Source organism: Cornus florida, unplaced genomic scaffold (assembly GCF_030987335.1).
Source record: "Cornus florida cultivar Cherokee Brave unplaced genomic scaffold, ASM3098733v1 CherokeeBrave_3.0.0_Hap2_Chr05, whole genome shotgun sequence".
NCBI classification, from domain to species: Eukaryota; Viridiplantae; Streptophyta; class Magnoliopsida; order Cornales; family Cornaceae; genus Cornus; species Cornus florida.
This window is the reverse complement of record NW_026775575.1, coordinates 46,049,993-46,068,360: the sequence shown is the minus strand read 5'-3', so window position 1 is coordinate 46,068,360 and position 18,368 is coordinate 46,049,993. Positions and strand designations below refer to the sequence as shown.

The window sequence follows — 18,368 nt, the reverse complement described above, 5'->3', positions numbered from 1 at the left end:
GAAATCAAAAACAAAACTAAGACTTTTGAAGCCTTTGGTGTCCCCATCATAAAACTCTCCTATGGTGTCGGCAAAATCCAAGTGGAAGGAGCTCAAACCGGGTTTTGAAACCAAGATCCAAAAGGAAAAGGAAAAGAAAAGAAGAAAAGTGAGAGAGAGAAAGTGTGAGGGAGAGAATGATTGTCAAATAATCTTATATCTCACCTAAATATCTTTCCAAAATTTCAAAATGTCAAAGGTGGCACCTGAAAAGCCAAATTTATGAAATGGCCAAAAAATTAGAAAATATCTAGAAAGTAATAATGCAAATGATCCCAAATAAATATGATGTCCAAAACATCCCAATTTAAATATATAGGTCCAATATATCCCAAAACCAATAAATAAAAAGTGTTAAAAAAATTTCCCAAACACTCGACCCGGTCCGGCCCCACTTGACCAGATACTCGAAAATGATGAAAAAAGAAAATAGTGAAAAATAAAAAAGGGACACATCCTTACAAAATGCATGACATCTTTGGCCAAACTGAGTATATATGTGACGGCCGAGTTTTATTTTCCCTTCTTCTTGCATTTCCGTTTCATGTGCATTGCTTACTTATGTTGTGTGGGGATACGTGCCTCAAGGTTTTAGGATTATTTTTAGACATCTCTTCAAGTCACGGACACTTAGAAATTCATTTAGAGTCATTTCATCCATTTCGGGTCTGTGGGCCCGAGACATTCCCCTATGGGCCGTAAGGTTTAATGTTTGAAAATTTTTACTAACATCATTTACTTTATTTTTATTATTTTAGACAATTATTTTTATTTTCATTTGTGTGGCCTTAATCATGTGAGTTATATAGTTTGTTTAGTGGGACAAAGTGGTAATTTGAGGAGGGGAGCATGTGGGACCCATTCTCCACTATCCCAGGATAAATATGAAGGGTGAGAGTGAGAGGAAAGCGATTTTCCTCCCTTTGTTTGAGTCATTTCTTTTTCTTCTTTTCACCTTGTAATTGTATGATTTAGATCGCATTGTCATCTACTTAGCTTGTGAATTGTAGATAGTTGTAGAGGGAAAGTTTATAGATCTCCGGTGGTCTTGGTTTTCATTTTGGAGTAGTTTTATCATTGGACAATTTAGGGCTTTTCTTCAATTTGAGATAGGGGTGTTGAACCTCCCTTAACTTTGGTTTTGTGAGTATTTTATGTGATTACTATGGTTATATATGTTTACAATTGTCGAAAGTGAATGTTCAGCCCTATACTGAACTTTGCTGTGATGAATTTTGTTCAAATGAATTAATAGCATGAAAATATGGTCTTTTAACTTTTATTTGCCATTGGTTTAATGCAATTTGATCTTGAAATGAAATGGATATGAACTTTTGAATTTGGGAACTAGTTGCTCGAAAATTGTTTTGTAAAACAGAATTTTTCCGACTCTTCATTAAAATTGTTTTGTTCGGCAAGGGACTCTATAAAACTAAAATCATAGTATGAAATTTTATCCTTTTAGCTTCCATTAGGCTTTAGTTTCATATATTTTGGTTTACAGATGAATTTGTTATGAATTTTTGAAGTTGTGAGCTATTTGCTGAAAATTCTGGTTTATGAGTAGAATTTTTTCTGTACTTTTGCATCAAGCTGCCTTAATTGAGAAGGGATTTTGTTAAACTAATTTAGCCTTTAAACATTGAATTGGTTTTGTATTTACGTAATTTGTTTTAGAATTGAATTTATTGTGACTGTTTTAAGTTGGAGGTAAATTATTGAAAATCATAAGAGATACAATGTGTTCTTTACTTCTTAATTGAATAAATGTTGCGAGTATGAAATTGAGTTATAGTATGTTATAAATGAGTACATGTATTCAATTGCTGAGTCGTTCTAGTGAACTTGTGATATTCATGGTAGGATTGCTTTAACTATGTTGTATGAAGATACTTGATTACATATCTTGATTTTAATTGTCAAATGCATGTTAAGTGTTTAATAAAATGTCTATGAGAAAGTGATGTTGTGAAATACGATATTAGTGTTATTATTGTTGCAATAATGAAAGTAAATGTTGAAATGGAACATATTGTTTACTTGTGATTAAACTCTATGAAATTATTTTGATATCTATCTTTAACCATAGCATAGAGTATGTGTGTGGTGTGAATCATAGGTGAGCATTGATTTTTTAAGTTTATGCAACAATGTTTTTGAAAAGGATTGTTGTGGATGAAATAGGAAGGGCATGACTCTAGGGTTGAAAATCCCAATACTTGATCAAGCGGGCATCGTTATTGACGGGCTAGTAACACATGAAGCAAGGGTAGGGATACGGGGAGGTACCCCGTATTCGGTTGTTAACTAATTCATATTTTGTTCGTTTGAGTTTGGGCTACATGTGTGAGTTTATCTTTGAGTTCGTAATGCATAGACATGTATTTGAGGTAAATTGAAATGTTACGTCTATGTTGCTAATATTCATTCAATTATGTTAGTATGAGAATATTTATGTTGATGTAAGATATTTGAGAATTGAAGCATGAGTGCTAGATAACTTTCAGTTCAAAGTAGGCTCCCGTAGAACGAATTGTTGATATTTAAAATGTGAAAGTTAGAATAAGAACCTTACTTGAAGGCTTGCTCCAATAGGATGATCTTGTTTATATTTGTTTTGCGAATGTTAGAGATAGAGCATTATTTCAACGTATGCTTCTGTAGGATTTTTTCAATGAGACTTGTATGTGAACGTTAGACGCAAACATTGTTTGAAAGCATGCTCCCCTTAGCAATGCGTTGTGTATGCTTGCTTGTGTGTTGCATGGCCTTAGAAAGGGTAGGTTGTACATCATCTACTGAGCATTGTAAGCTCACCCTGTTGACAACAATTTCAGGAATGGATACCTGCCTTGGAGTTGCTAGTTGGTGTCGATGACGTTGGAGTTTAAGAGCATGACATGTTTTAGTCTTGATCCTTGTAAAATTAATAAGATAATTGTACAATAATGTATTGAGGCCTAGATGGCCATATCCTTTATGTATATATGATGTTTCCATGACTTTAATTAGCCTTAACTTATTTAATTCAGATTTTGAATCCTTAGACAAATCATTTTTGTGACTTAAGAAATGACCAAAGGCTCCAGCTGACCAAACCCCCCTGTTAGTTGAACACCTTATGTAGGCCACTTAAGTCCACTCCCTGACTATTCCTTGACTCGAGTTTGACTTATGGAGACCTTTGTACCCTAGGGGATGTCGTAGTATTGTTAACCACGTTGTATGGCCATTTTTGTCATTAGTTTTTACATTTTGGACTTGAGTAAGAGTCCGGCCTATTCCGTTTTATCATGAACTGTGTCTTTTTGATTCGGGGCATTACAATATATGAAGAGAGTCTCTCCAGGTATGGGTAGATAGTAAAAAATTCGTTATATAATGTATAATATAAAAGTACATATCATTTCACATCTGCGAAATAAATGGTGTCCGGTATTTATGCTATCTTTTAGTTAAAAAACCCTAGTGAGCTTTTACTTATGTCTTGATATTTGTGAAGTTTCTTATACAAGTCTTAGCATGCGAAGCTTAATTTCTATGTCAAATATTGATGTTGTGGCTAAGGTCATATGTTAGCAACTGTATTTGTCCGTAACCATAATTATTTTTTTCATCAGTGAGGTTCAAGATGATCACTTCGAAGACTTTAGCTTTTGACGTTGCAATAATTAATAGCTCTGATGAGGCTATATACCGTATTTCTGCTACTGGCAAGAATGATTTCGTGTTCTCTATTGTCTATGGTTTAACTACTTCAATAGGGAGGCAATTTCTTTGGATAACCTACTATTCAGGTGTTTCGTGCAACACCCTTTGACTGTCTTAGTTAACTTGAATGCAGCAAGATTTCTATTTGAAAGAAATGGGTGTCGTAATGGTTGGTGTGTACAAGTGGAGGAACATTTCATTGATTTTATAATAGAGGCTGAATTTGAGGATCTGAGGTTCACTAGGCAATGTCTCACTTGGAACGACAACAAGCTAAGTTATGATATCATATTTAGGAAGCTAAATAGAGCTCTCACAAGTGAAGCATGGAATCTGAATTACCTTAACTTCGATACTGATTTTCCCCCATGAGGCATTTCTAACATTGCACATCCTTATTAAGATAGACATTCAACTCGCCGTGTAAAAGGGATTCCAATAAATTTTTTTTCTTAAACTTTTGAAGTGAATATGTGAAATTTGGAGCACTCATCTAAAGGATTTCCCATATGTTCAAGGTTTCTTAGAAATTGAAGCTCATCAAGGCTAATCTCAGTGAGCTGGATGCTTAAAAAAAATGTTGACAGATGCCAGTGCTAATTGAGCTAACATCTTGAGATAACCCTTACTACATGGGCAAGTGAAGCTCATAATTGTTATCCCCGTACTAAGAGGGATTAATATAAAAGTGTCATGTACTATAAGGGCCCAAGCTAAATGAAGTTCGTAATTGTCATCTCTGTACTAAAAGAGACTGATATAAAAGTGTTCTGTATTTTAAGGGTTCGAATTAATGAAGCTAATAAAATGCCATTCTCCGTACTAAAAAGGATCAAATCGACGTGTCCTGTACTGAAAGGCCCTCTCCCCCGAAAGGGATAGGGGTCAATTACTCCGCTTACTAAAGGGTGAATCAATGACGATCAAATATGTTTCATCCACATTAACAACATCATAATCCAACGTTAAAAATAAAAGGATTTCTGTTAGACATACATCGAAAGCAAAAAAGCAAAACTAAAGACTCTCATGGAGAGAATAGTTCCAAACTAAAGACCATCAAGTTAGGGGTACTGCCCAAATATCGCACACTGGTTGGTTGCAGAAATGAGATCTTCAAAACATCTTTCAGTCTCAGGAAAAGGCGAGCGAATGCAACTTAACATTTGCTAAGTTTGACAGACAAACTTGGGAATAGGGGACAATTGATACGGAATATTCAACTCATTAAGAAATCCAAGTGAAATGGAAATCCAAAGGGAGGGATAAATAAAGTCAAAGAGGTAGAGATAACTATTACCACCCTCCGATGACTTTGCAATTTGTGATAAGGAGAAGAAATCAGTTTCGTGCAGGACACTAACATCATTAATGCTTCTATAAAAGAAGTCATCAGTCAACCTAAAGAGGAACGCCAAAAATTAAATACAAAATAATTAACTTAACATTCCATTGTCAAGTACTAACTTGGCCATCTGAGTACACTTGACCTGCACTGCACCGGTCGTCACTACTCCTTTTTTGCAAGAAAGGCATTCTACTCCGGATTGTGCAGGTTTATGCATCAACAATTTCCATCGAATTAAAGAAAAACAACAAACTAAAACATTGAATTCAAAATAAATACTACTGGCATGGATTTATTTGGACCCCCAGGTGTTTATTATCTTCAACTAATAACAGCGGGGATATAAAATTCAGCAAGAACAGATGGTCTAGCTGCAATTAGAATAGGGATATTCAAAATTCAGCGACCTCTGTACGATCAAAGTAGCAACCAGTAGGACCTCCTTCAGGTAGAAGAGCCAACATGACAGAACCTTTAGCTCCATCTTCCACTGTCATAGTCCCATTATGCCAATTTATAGCAGTATTAACATATCCAGGATGGACACAGTTGATTAACATGTTAGGGTACTTCTTGGCAAGAACTCCATTAAGGGTGGCCTTTGATATGCTGTATGCAGGCAGCATTTTTGACCATCCATTAGTTTCAAGCGCGTCTTGTTTAAAATCATGCAAAAACCTTTCCAGTATCCTATCAATTTTTTCTTCTGTCAGATTGTCTATATCTGCAAGTTCCTTCCTTGTCTGCGCGTTGGGAATCCGCTGCAAAAGAATGGGGAAGAGTTGTTTACATAAGCAGACCAGGCTCTGTGACATATAAGTTTAATTAATCACAAGAACAAGAATGAGGATTGGGTGATGATGAAGAAAATAATCTGTACTTACGCATAATTCACTGCGGAGGGAAGAGACGTTTACTATTCTTCCTGTGCAAGTGGAAAGCTGTAGCAGGGGAAGAAGAGCTTCTGTCAGTCTCGTGCAACCATGGTAATTGATGTTCAAGCATTGTTCTGCATTTGCATAGGTTGATTTAATCACACCTTGTACCAAATTGGTTGCCTTGCCTGAGAGCTGTGCTGACAAAAAGTGATAACGGATTATTGGTGTCTAGTGGGTGTTCAATGAAAAAGCACAAGCAATCAACACTTTTTTCTTACCCCCAAGTAGGATGGATCTACGTTTAGGGCCCTTAGGCCATCCTCATCAACTATCACTCCAGAAATCCCAGCATTGTTTACCTGTACAACTTGATGAGTTTTTAACTTTTTCCATATTCATGATTTACATAACTTAATTCATCTATACACATGAAAAAAATATCTCAGGAGCAATACCTATGTTACCCGAACTCAGGTACATGTGTGGGTGTGGTTGTGTCCAAATGTCAACATATTTATTACCAAATAGAGTACATGGACATTTCAGACGCATATTGAGTATTACTTGTCTAACACAGACAGGCACGGACTTATGCAAGGCCCGTGGGGGCAATTGCCCCGCTGAAATTTTTATTTCACTATTTTATACCTACTTTTTTTCTATATTTGGATTACATATCTATAAAATTTTATTACTGCCCTACTGAAATTATAGAAAAAATTCACTATTGTCCCCACTTAATGGTTTGAATTTTTTTTATCTTGTTAAAGGCCGCCTCCCTTTACATAATTTCTGGTCCGTCTCAGAACACTTGTACGTCAACTACGTTTGAATAGTTCGTGTAACATAATAAACAATTCAAACCATAACCACATACTTCCAGATTAAAAAAGAAAACTGGACAGCAATATCTTATCATCTAGATCATTGTAATTTTCAAAGATATGGTTGTTACCGAACTCTGTTAAATATCATCCTTACCAAGATATCAAGCCTTCCATATTGAATCTGTATGAATTTGGCCAAAGAATTGATGCTATCAAGGTCCTGAACATCAAGCTGGTAGAAGACTACATTTGACAGACCTGACTCATGGAGTGACGACGCGGCGTCTCTACCCCTCTCCTCGTCTCTGGCTGTTAACACGACGGTCACGCCGGAGGTTGCAAGCTGCCGAACAGTCTCAAGGCCAATGCCCTTGTTTGCACCAGTAACCACGGCATACCTACAACACCAATCTACAGATCAAACACCAATACTCAGAGAGGGTTCGATCAGGGCCGGCCCTGAGATTGAAAAAATCTTGAGAGCCCAGGCGAACTTTAAAAGTGACGCCCTTTATAATAATAATAATAATAATAATTTTTTTTTTTGAGGCCTCTTAAATGATTTGCTGTATTTGGTTACAAGCTTTTTTTTTGGGTGGCCAATCATTCATGAGCCTATAAATTTTGAGGCCCCTTAGATGATTTGTTGCATTTGGTTACAATTTTTTTTTTTTTGGTGGCCCACCATTCATGGGCCTATAAATTTTTGAGGCCCCTTAAATTCTGAGGCCCTAGGCGACGGCTTTGATCGCCTTGGGTCCGGGCCGGCCCTGGGTTTGATGTATATAGTCTTATTTTTATATGTGAATAACTGTTCTTTGTTTCAAACATATGATCTCCAAATCGAGCATTATTATTGATGTGCTAAGGCCCACCTAAAAAAAAACTGTACAACTGAGGAACTTTAACAACTTCTTACCTCTCTGGTGCTTGCTTTCCAAGGTCTCCCATTTCTGCACTCATTTGAAGGTGTGAAGAGTCTCTTCTTTGGTTTGTTGTAGCTTGTATGCTGAACCTATTGAACTCAAAAACTTCAATATATATATATATATATATATATATATATACTATTTGATAGCTAGAACTTTTATAGCTGAATCAAAAGTCCATATTTGTGCACTCTATTTATCTTTTAATGGGCAGGTACTGCAAAAGAGAGGCCTGATTGTGGCATAATAGTAATAAAATGGGAATCATGTTGTCAGATTTTTGGATGGTCCATTAATCTTTTTTTGACATTAAAATTCAGGTTTAGAAAATTTTTAAATCGATTTAGTTCACATAATCAGATTTGTCCGAGTATTCAACTCTCCATAATTATTCTTTTACTCTATTTTTTTCTTCATAGTTGGGTCCCAGTGTTGCTTTCACAATTAAGCTGGTTGCATTTCTTTGTGGGGCCTACAAGTTACAACATCACGTGTTCAGTCTCATTATTAATAATATATTAAGGTGTTACTTCATAACTCAAATCAATATATAATTTAAATCATTTAAGTAATTATTTAATAAATACAAAAGTATTTTTTTATTTAATATATAAACAAATAAGCTAAGCTTAGAATGAGTGAGCATTTTAGGAAAGGTCTAGTGGTATCTCATTTATTTTTTAGTTTAAATTTTTTAATGAATAAAAGTGAGGTGTGTAAGTGGATGTATGTTTCTTGACAATTAAAAAAAAAATTCAGTTAGCATTTTAAATAAAGGAAGTATCAATCATTACCAGAACTTAAGAATCAAGGAAGTTTAGAATTTGCAATAAGCACATTAAATTTTGGCGCCACAAAATTCAGCTCTAAAAATACTTACGTAATTTTTTTTTTTTTTTTAACAAAATGTAATATTGTTCACGGACATGAATAATGATGAAACAAAGATCTTCCTCATCCTAAAATAGGAGCAATATTAAAAATAATAATAAAAAAATTGTATGCTAATTCCACTATATATATTAGTAAATGAAAATAAATTAAAGATTTAGCTAACTAAAGACTCCCTCATTTCATTTTCCTTGTGTTTTCATTGGGTCTAAAAAGGGTTCATAATTGAGTTTATTCTCTCAAATTAGTACTCCAAAAAAAAATCACTATCCTTGTCCCATTTGTGTGTCTATTAGTCTATATATATATATATATATATATGTAGAGAGAGAGAGGGAGAGAGATCCAGACCTTAAGAAGCTGGAGGATACTTGAGAGGGACGGAAAGCTGGTACTGAGCAGTGCAGATGTGATCTCGAAGAAGGAAAGGAAAGCAGTTTGACATTGTGAATGGGGTTGGGCGGCGAAGAAGTCAGATTCATGGGAAAGGTAAGGCGGTAGCACTGGGGTGGTATGCTAAAATAAATCCCAGTCCCAACATATATATATATATATATATGTAGAGAGAGAGAGGGAGAGAGATCCAGACCTTAAGAAGCTGGAGGATACTTGAGAGGGACGGAAAGCTGGTACTGAGCAGTGCAGATGTGATCTCGAAGAAGGAAAGGAAAGCAGTTTGATATTGTGAATGGGGTTGGGCGGCGAAGAAGTCAGATTCATGGGAAAGGTAAGGCGGTAGCACTGGGGTGGTATGCTAAAATAAATCCCAGTCCCAACCATGGCGCTACACGATACCAAAACACCACTCTATACCGACAATTTATAGGACTCTCACTTCAATTAATTATTACTACATGCTGAACTTGATTTCGTAAAGGACAATTTTGCAACTTCACCTTTATCTATCCTGTGAGTCCAATTATAGTATTTAATGTAGTAATATTATTTAGTACATCCATTATTAAAATGTTGACTTCTCTCAGCAGGGGCGGCTTGGATGGCTTTGGAAGCGTCCAAAGGCCCTATTTATTATCTTCCTAATTCTTTTATATTTTTCTTCAAATAATAATTTTTCTAAATGTAAGTCACATTTTTTTATTTCATATATACTCTCTCCAATATTTATATGGATTAGTTTAAATTATACATGTAAATAGGTCGGATTCGGATCAGATCAGTGCCGATCCAATTCGATTCTAATAAGGCTATACTCGATTCAATAATTCGATAGATATTTTGTTAATCAATCTATATCCGATTTGTTAATAAACGAATATCCGATCCGATTAGAGAGTGTGTACCAATTTTATTTTATTTTATTTTTTGTAAAAAGGAAAGAGAATAAAAAAAATAATAATAAAAACAAATAAAATTTGAAAAATGAAAAGTAGATCTTTTACTCTTTGTTAAAAAATAAAAACTTGGTGTTGGCACAAATGCCTTTGATTCACACCTCTTACTATTTTGATGATTACAAACAAAGATAAAAAATACTTTTAACATATCTCTATTGAGATGCACCAAAACAGGATCATCAATAAAGAACAAGACATGGAAACACCATAGAATGGAAAGCACAATGGAGAGCATACATCTCATTAGTAAGGCTAGTTTAGAATGGTAAGGCATGGTAGTTTATAGCCTTTGGTTTAAAGCTCAAAATTCCATTCATCTTGCATCATTTCATACTTCATGCAAATTAAGAAATGTCACTCAAACTAACCGATTAGATATCTAATGTGACCGATTAGATATCTAATGTGACCAATTAGATAGATGTATAACATGAAAAATATGATGTCGGGTGTAACAGATCACTTCAATGATGTGACCGATCAGATTAGTCCAAGTGATCGATCAGATCACCTCATAGTATCTATAGGATGCCAAAATAATAAAGTTTCAATTTTTTGAGAATAATATGTGACCAATCACTTCACCCATGTAACCGATCAGATGACAGGATATGATCGATCAGATCACTCCATAGTATCGATAGGATGAAGAAACTGGTGAACTTGAAAATTTGTGATTTAACCAAGTGATCGATCAGATCATTGATGTAACCGATCAGATGTTTCAAATCCTAGGAAGTGCAGGGAAATAGGATCTAATCCTACCGATCACTTCCTTGATCTAATCGGTTAGATGCTCCAACTGTCCGAACAGATGATGCGTGTGTCCGATCAGTTTGTTCCAAGTGATCGCACAGATAATTTGTGTGATCGATCATATGGGCAAAAAGTCTGTAATGACCCGGTCATTTTCTTTCTTTTCCTTTTTCTCAGATTTTTACGGATAAATTTTTTCTGTAGATTTTTCTTTTCTGAGTTCGGTTACTCGTCACTTAGTGTCGTCTTGAGTACTCAGAAATGGTTTCCGAGACTCTTTCCTTTGGATTGACAACTTCCTTAAAGGATCGCGTCATTTCCACATTTTTCTTTTTTCGACACTATTCACTTTCCGTCTTTTCCCCGTTTGTCACTTTGTTGGCATAACCTCACTTTTCATGTTCGGAGTTGAGTATTGACTGCATGTACCTTTATCCTAAGTAGTTTTCATGAAATACGTATCTTTACTTTTATAGGAAAGTACTCTGGTTACTCCTGGTGTCCATATGGGCATGGATGCAAAGTTCTATAGAAACATTTTTGTTTCTTGGGGTATTTTTCGTAAATATCTTTGGGAGATATTTATTTTGGGGGTTTTTAAGAAAATATCTTTTGGAAGATATTTTCATTCTAGGCAGTTTTGCAGTTATCCCTTTTTGTAGGGGCTATTGTGCAATTAACGAAAATTATTGCAAAATACCTCGTTTTGAGCCTGGATCCTTGTACGAGATTCATTTTCGCATTTTATCGAGTCATGTACTCTTAGAATTGTCTTGCGGTCGAACTCTACAGTTTTCGGGTTTGTGGCCTTAGTTAGTGGCAAACTTGTTTGGGGCATATCTCTCTGCTCGGGACTCGGTTTTCAATGCCGTTTCTTCTGTTGTTCATATTTTCTCATTTTGGTTCTTTTTCATTCACAGAGTTTTGTCATTTGAGCACATCTGCTCAAATTCTACTTTTCCGGACCCGACGTGGCCTTTTCGGGGCACTTTTAGGGTTTTCCTATAAAAGGGGGGCGAGACATTTCATTTTTGACCTTTTCCTCTCTTCATGGATGACCAAAAGCTGCCATGGCAGCCCAAGGGGGGCTGCCACTCTTCTTCTCTCATTTTAACCTTCTTCCCTTAGGTATTTTGCTTTGAGCCTTAACGTTTATCGAAGGCCTTGACGGCGCGCACATTTCCCCCTTATTAGAATCCATTTCCAACCACTTTTGAGTTTGGATTTCGAATTTAGGTTTGAATTTTCATGGTACCTCAAAGGTTAAAGTTGTTCCTCTCGTTGTCCCCGACATAACCTAGGAGTATCATCGGATTCGAAGCGTTTTGGTTTCGGTGGGGATTTGTGATTTCATCACAAAATGAGGTAGGGTATGTTTTAGGTTTAATTATGTGTTGTATTGATGGCTTTATAAGCATATACAACTTGTAAGTATGCCTTTGTATTAATTCTAGAATTTAATTTAATTATTTTCTATGGATAAGATTTAATTCTCATGGTTGTATATAGCTTGGAATTAAATTGTGGTATGCTATTAAATTAGGCCTTGATATGCTTGTTAATATATATTAAATTGGGAGGATTTGAATAAGTATTGTAACTTTTAATTAATCTTTCACTTGAATAAAAATTTAATTCACATGGTTGTAACTAGCATGGAATTAACTTGTAATGTGATATTAAATTAGGCCTTAGTATGTTCTTCACCATATGTGAATTTGAGGACATTTGGAATTATTTTAAAATCTAGAGAAAATTAATTAATTAGAATAATTAATTTTATTTTAAGTGTCCTATTCACTTAATTGGATTTTTGACTAGATATTGTTAATGAGCTTGGCATATTCTATCATATACATTAAATTGATAATAATTGAGTAGGTTTTGAGACTTTTATTTAATTATTATTTTTTGTATGAAATTTAATTCACATGGTTGTACCTAGCTTGGAATGAACTTACAATGTGATATTAAATTAGGCCTTAACATGTTCATCAATACATATGAAAATGAGAATATTTAAATGAGTGTGGAGAACTTTATTTAATTATTTTCTTGTGTGAAGTTTAATTTACCTAGTTGTGAGATAGGTAAAAATAACTTGTAAATTGTTGTTAAACTAGTCCTTGTCATGACCTTTGACTTGTATTAATTTTAGAATATTTAGAGTTACTATGTAATCTTGAGAATTTAGTTGTTTAATTTAATTAAATTCCATTATATGCTTCCATTGAGGTAGTTAGGTATTGAAGTTGTTTTCATGCTTAACTTGTAAATTTGAAACTTGTTACATGATTACATTATCGTATTCCATGATTAGAAGGTACAGTATAACTTGCTTAAATACACATTATATATTCGATATGTCGTATGCCCTGGTAGCTTGAAGACATAGGATGAATATTATGTGTATTACTTGACTTGATTGTGCATAGTAGTTGACTATTACATTGTGTATATGTATTATATCTTGATACACAACTTTTTGTTTTTAGGAAAGCTTATAAGACATTGTATTATGTTACGGCTATGGCATGGCTCTAGTACGGGGGATGAGAGCTCCCCCTACTACATATGGTGCGCACTGGGTGGTTCTCTGAGGGCTAGTAACCCTAAAACACCAATATACGGTTTGATTCTGGGTTTAGTGCGCACCAGGTAGTACCTTGCGGGCTAGTAACCCGAGATTAACTTGCTTGGTCATTGAGACCGCATATCCTTGTCTTTCCGCCACTACTTGATTTTGCATTCAATTCCAAATTGTTTAATATGGATTGATTCATAGCTTGCGATGTGATGTTTGACATTTCAACTAGGTGTAGTATACATGTGTTTAGTATGCTTGCATGCCTTGCTTTTCAATACAAGTTAATAGTACTAAATTGTTATAATTGGTTGTTTCCGTATCTTAGATTTCAAGTTGTTAATTTTGATAATCTATTGAAGTTTTAATGTTAGTTAAAATTGCATTAATATTGAAATTTGTGTTTTAACTGTTCAATGTAGCTTAGGATGATTCCTTAGACTCATTTGGAACATAGACATTAGGTGGCATGAACCGTTTCGATTGTTTTACACATTTTAGGTTCTAAGTTGATAACTTTGAATACCTATGTTTTGTTGCGTTGCACTATATGCTCCTATGTTGTTAAATTGCATGAATGATGTGGTTTATGCTAGAAATGCTTTAAGATAGATTAGGATGCTCCTTGAGTCTCACCTTTGACATAGACGTTAGATGGCATGACCGTATGAATTGATTTATATCAACTTAATAAGTTTATAAAACGCTAGGTCTTTGCATGCTCATTTCCTATGAGTAGCTTTATGAAACTCACCCATATAGTGGAGACATTTTTCAGGTACAGGATTCAAGACATGGGGCTTTGCATTTGCTTTGGAATGTCCTGTAGACTTGAAGCATTATTTCATGAAAATGTTAGCATGAAATACTATTTGTAGCTTTACATGTCAAAACTTATATATTTGATTCTAAATATGTAATGTGTACATAAGTACACCCTTTATGATGTATTTGACATGTATGAGATAAGGCCATTGGCCGTGGACTTTTATTTTGCATTCACTTTTACTTTCAAGCATATTTTGTTAAAAATAAAAAAATGCAATGTTTTAACTCCATTACATTTGCATGGGTGGTGGGAAGTGGGCTTTAGCACTTCCATAGGGTCTCTTCACTTATGCATAAAGTGTGGACAAGGGCCAAACGGTTCTTTGAAACCATTTGATAATTTTTAGTTTCAAGTTTCTATTTTAAAAACCATTTTAGGCAAAATTTGAGGTTTAATAGGTGACATTTTGTATTTAGCAACCATTGAGGCCGTAGGCCATTGAAACATGTGTAAATATGTATATTACATTTGCATGAATGCTCATCTTGCACAAAATATCATATTTGTATGAAATGGATGCTTGTTGGCCTCAAGTTTTCCATTTAAAGTTCATTTTAGGCATTTTTTTTGCTTTGATAGGTAGTATTTTGTATCGGCCATTTTTTAGAGCCCCAGACCATTCCTGCATGCTTAAAAACACTAAATACGTTTGCCAAAATCCATAATCGTTTTAGCCTAGAAATGCATTTAATGTCAAATGACCATTTGGTGCAAAGTTGTATTTTCCTCGATTTTGGCCTAGACTAATCAGGGGTGTTCTAAGCATTTCACAATGCGTTCTTTTTTCTTCTTTTGGCATGGTCGGGTAGAAAACGTGATTTTAGGGGAGGTTTCTTCTTCATGTTTTTCCAGAAAATGTCATCTTGGCACTGGAAATCCCTTGTGAAGTTTAATTTTCTACTATGCATGTAGCAGCTTTTTAACCACTTTGACCTAAACTGATCTAGGGGCATTTTGGGATTTTTTTTTTTTTGAAAACTAAATTCTGGTCTTGACATGGTCACATAGAAAACGTGATTTTAGTGGGAGGTTTCTTCACAATATTTTTCCAGAAAATGTCGTCTCGGACATGAAAACCCCGCGTCAAATCTGATTTTCTGTGCGCACCTGCACTATTTGAAAAAGTTTGTTGTGATGGCATTTTGGGGATTTCACATCAAAAATAAAGTTTGTTCCACTATTTGAAAACCCCGCATCAAATCTGATTTTCTGTGCGCACCTGCAATAAAGTTTATTGTGATGGCATTTTGAAAAAGTTTGACATGGTCAGTTTGGAAAAATTATTTTAAGGGGGGTTTTCTTTTCGTGTTTTCCCAGAAAACGTCGTTTAGTACCTCAAAACAGCACACGCACTTCAGTATTTTGCCCAGGTTACTATTCATTGCTGTCAAAATACTATTCACAGCCTCGGTGATGTCAAAACTTTGTTTTGACTTTTTTCTTCCATCTGGACTCCGAATCAAGTGATTCTTGAGTCTAACTTGATTATTTTTTTGCTGTCTTTCCAATGGTGTGCTCGGTAGCACCTAGATCTTGCTAAAAATTACTATTTTGCACTTGGGGCTAAACTTGTCCGGTTTTCCTTTTTTTTTAAAATGCTTCCGATATTTTCTTATGAGTTTCGTGACTTCCTATGAAGTCACGGATGTGTCTTGGGAATTACGTACATTTCCACAGACGTTGCTTCCATGTAAAAGATTATTTTGCCTTGGGGGCTTATTTGGTCTTTTTCTGATCTTTTCTTCCGCGTCGGTTCTTGTGGAGTTCCGTGGCCTTATGAAAGGTCACTTTGTGTCCTAGAGATGTTGTATATCCCTAGAGACTTGTTTTCTATTTTCGCTTCTGCATTTCAGATCTGTTATCGGGTCAAACTACGGTTCATCAGAGGACGCACTAGCTTGAAAAACCAGGGCCGTCACAAAGTCAGATTTATTTTTACCTGAAACGATATTCTTGGCAACGTTTTCAAATATTATCTAATGCCATTTGAACCTCTTTTTAAACACATCAAGGTTTTCATAATAAGTGTGTGATTACATTTAGAGAGAAAAACCTTGTGATCAAAAAGAAACTTGCATTGATCATTGTCTCATTTATAGCATTTGAGCTTTAAACCTTTTGCTATATTTTATATCTGCTATAGGCTTGTGAGCTTTGATCTGCGTATCAATATTTGTTCTTCAATTGTTCTCTTCAAGAATTGTTGTGCGGGAGGTTTGTTCTCTTAGCAAGAAGATTCAGAAGCGGTGTGCTTCTTGTACCGGTTTACTCTCCACCCTTAAGGAGAAGTCATATTGGGTTTTGGGAAGTCTCAAGAGGAATCTTGAGTCGAGGAGTATGAGTTTTCGAACCTCGCTAAATCTTGGTGTTTTGAGTTTACTTTTCTCTCTTTTTACTTTACTTCTTTATTAATCTTGCTTGTTCTGCATTATTCATTATTGTGCATTCAATGGTTATTCATTGCTAAGCTTAAATAAAGCTAAACCTAATTAATTGGTATCATTTAGTCAAGATTCTATTCACTCCCCTCTAGAGTCATATACTGGTCAACACTTGGGAATAAGAAAAAGTGGAGAGAGTGAAGAAGGAGAGGAGAAAATAATGGTAAGAATATTTTGATAATATATAAACATCTATACCAAAAAAATAGATTATATATATTTAACATATTATATAATGTATTATTTTGGATCGGATTGTTATCAGATTGAATCGACCATAATCCATATCTGATCCGATTTGGTTAGCTAACGGATTATCGTATTCAAATTATTAACGGGTTATCAGATTAAATCTCCAATCCGTATCCGAGTTATTGGATCAGATTTAGATCGGATTCGGAGCAAAATCCAATCTATTGACATGTCTAGTTTAAATACAGTTGAGACATCTTGTCAAGCAGCTAGTGTTCACCAGGATTGGAAATGGGCATTTTACTCTGTTCTAGCATCATAACTAGTTATTTGATTCACCTCTATGCAATATATTCAACCATAATCAAATTGCTAGCTCAAAAATACCAAGCAATTCAATGTTGAGCTCATAGAGGCTAGCCAACTCATAGAACTTCCCATATAATGTCATTAATATCATCCCTAATCTCTAATTGCCCCCTTAACCACAACTAGGTAATGACTGCCCCACATTGAAGGCTTCTCCAAATGACAAATTCTCATTGAGGCATACACTAGTTTGTCTTATATTATCATATGTAATACCCCTAGTTTTCAAAAGGATAAAATGGGAATTTAATTTTAAATTTTGATTTATATTTCATTTTGATTTAAGTATATGACTTATTTGTTTAAATTAATTGTTTTATTTGGTGAATTTCTTTTATTTGACTACTTGATTAATTATTATTTGTGTGTATTTAATTTAATTGTTGAATTGGGATTGTTTTAATTTAATTATTTGATGGTTTAAATGATTGCATTTTATATGACTTACTTGTTTAAAGTAATTGCTTTATTTGGTCTTGTATATAGTATAGGATTAGGGTTTTATTTTTATAGAGGTTTGGACGCCGACTTATATTAGGTTTTAATTAAAAACTTGTAGATATAAGTTTAAGCCGACTTAGGATTGGGATGCATATATATATATATATATATATATATATATATATATATATATGCATCCCAATCCTAAGTCGGCTTAAACTTATATCTACAAGTTTTTAATTAAAACCTAATATAAATATGGTCTTATACGTCTGCAATGGTTGGGGAAACAACCTATTCACGTAACAGGGTTTTCAGAGGGAGCATAGAGAGCAGTGTAAGAGGAAAACAGAGAGGGTTTTGAGTGAGAACCTGTGAGGATAAAGGAGAAGGAAGGGGTTGCTTCGAGATGGAACTAAGAAGCAACAGAGGGCTGGAATGGTGATCAGAGGTGGAATACAGTCTTGGAGAATTCTGAAACTTAGAGACGACGCTGTAAAGGCAAGTTTCATTCTATTTCCTTCCTGTAAACCTATGTTCTGTGCATGCCTAGGTAGACTCCAGGGGTTTAATTATTGCTAAAATATATCTTTGGTACATGTTTAAATGTAATTGACTTCGTTGAAATAAACTGGGTTGATAGTTCCTTAAGCTTTGTTAAAACTGTATCTTTTTGTGCATGTTTGTAAGCTTTTGAAATTGAGGTTCTATATGCATAAAGATGACTTGTAATTAATCTGGAACATTAATTGAAGACTCCAGGGGTTTAGTTATTTCT

General features: G+C 34.7%; 1 protein-coding gene across 1 annotated transcript; it reads right to left on the bottom strand.

Moving 5' to 3' along the window:
• Positions 1 to 5,248: 5,248 nt before the first annotated feature.
• On the bottom strand, positions 5,249 to 7,814 carry LOC132309234 ((+)-neomenthol dehydrogenase-like). Its single transcript, XM_059807559.1, has 5 exons — positions 7,723 to 7,814; positions 6,958 to 7,201; positions 6,255 to 6,335; positions 5,983 to 6,168; positions 5,249 to 5,859 (listed from the first exon to the last, which is right to left on the bottom strand). Exons 1-5 carry the CDS (start codon positions 7,764 to 7,766, stop codon positions 5,491 to 5,493), a joined length of 924 nt encoding a protein of 307 aa, XP_059663542.1. The 5' UTR covers positions 7,767 to 7,814; the 3' UTR covers positions 5,249 to 5,490.
• Between the last annotated feature and the right edge of the window lie 10,554 nt (positions 7,815 to 18,368).

What these genes read in the sequence shown, in the direction of transcription:
- LOC132309234 (XM_059807559.1), bottom strand. Translation starts at nt 7,766, where the DNA reads ATGAGTGCAGAAATGGGAGACCTTGGAAAGCAAGCACCAGAGAG. An exon ending in ATGGAAGGCTTGATATCTTG is followed by an intron (nt 6,336 to 6,957) that starts GTAAGGATGATA and finishes CAAGTTGTACAG; the next exon opens with GTAAACAATGCTGGGATTTC. An exon ending in CCCTCCGCAGTGAATTATGC is followed by an intron (nt 5,860 to 5,982) that starts GTAAGTACAGAT and finishes ATTCTTTTGCAG; the next exon opens with CGGATTCCCAACGCGCAGAC.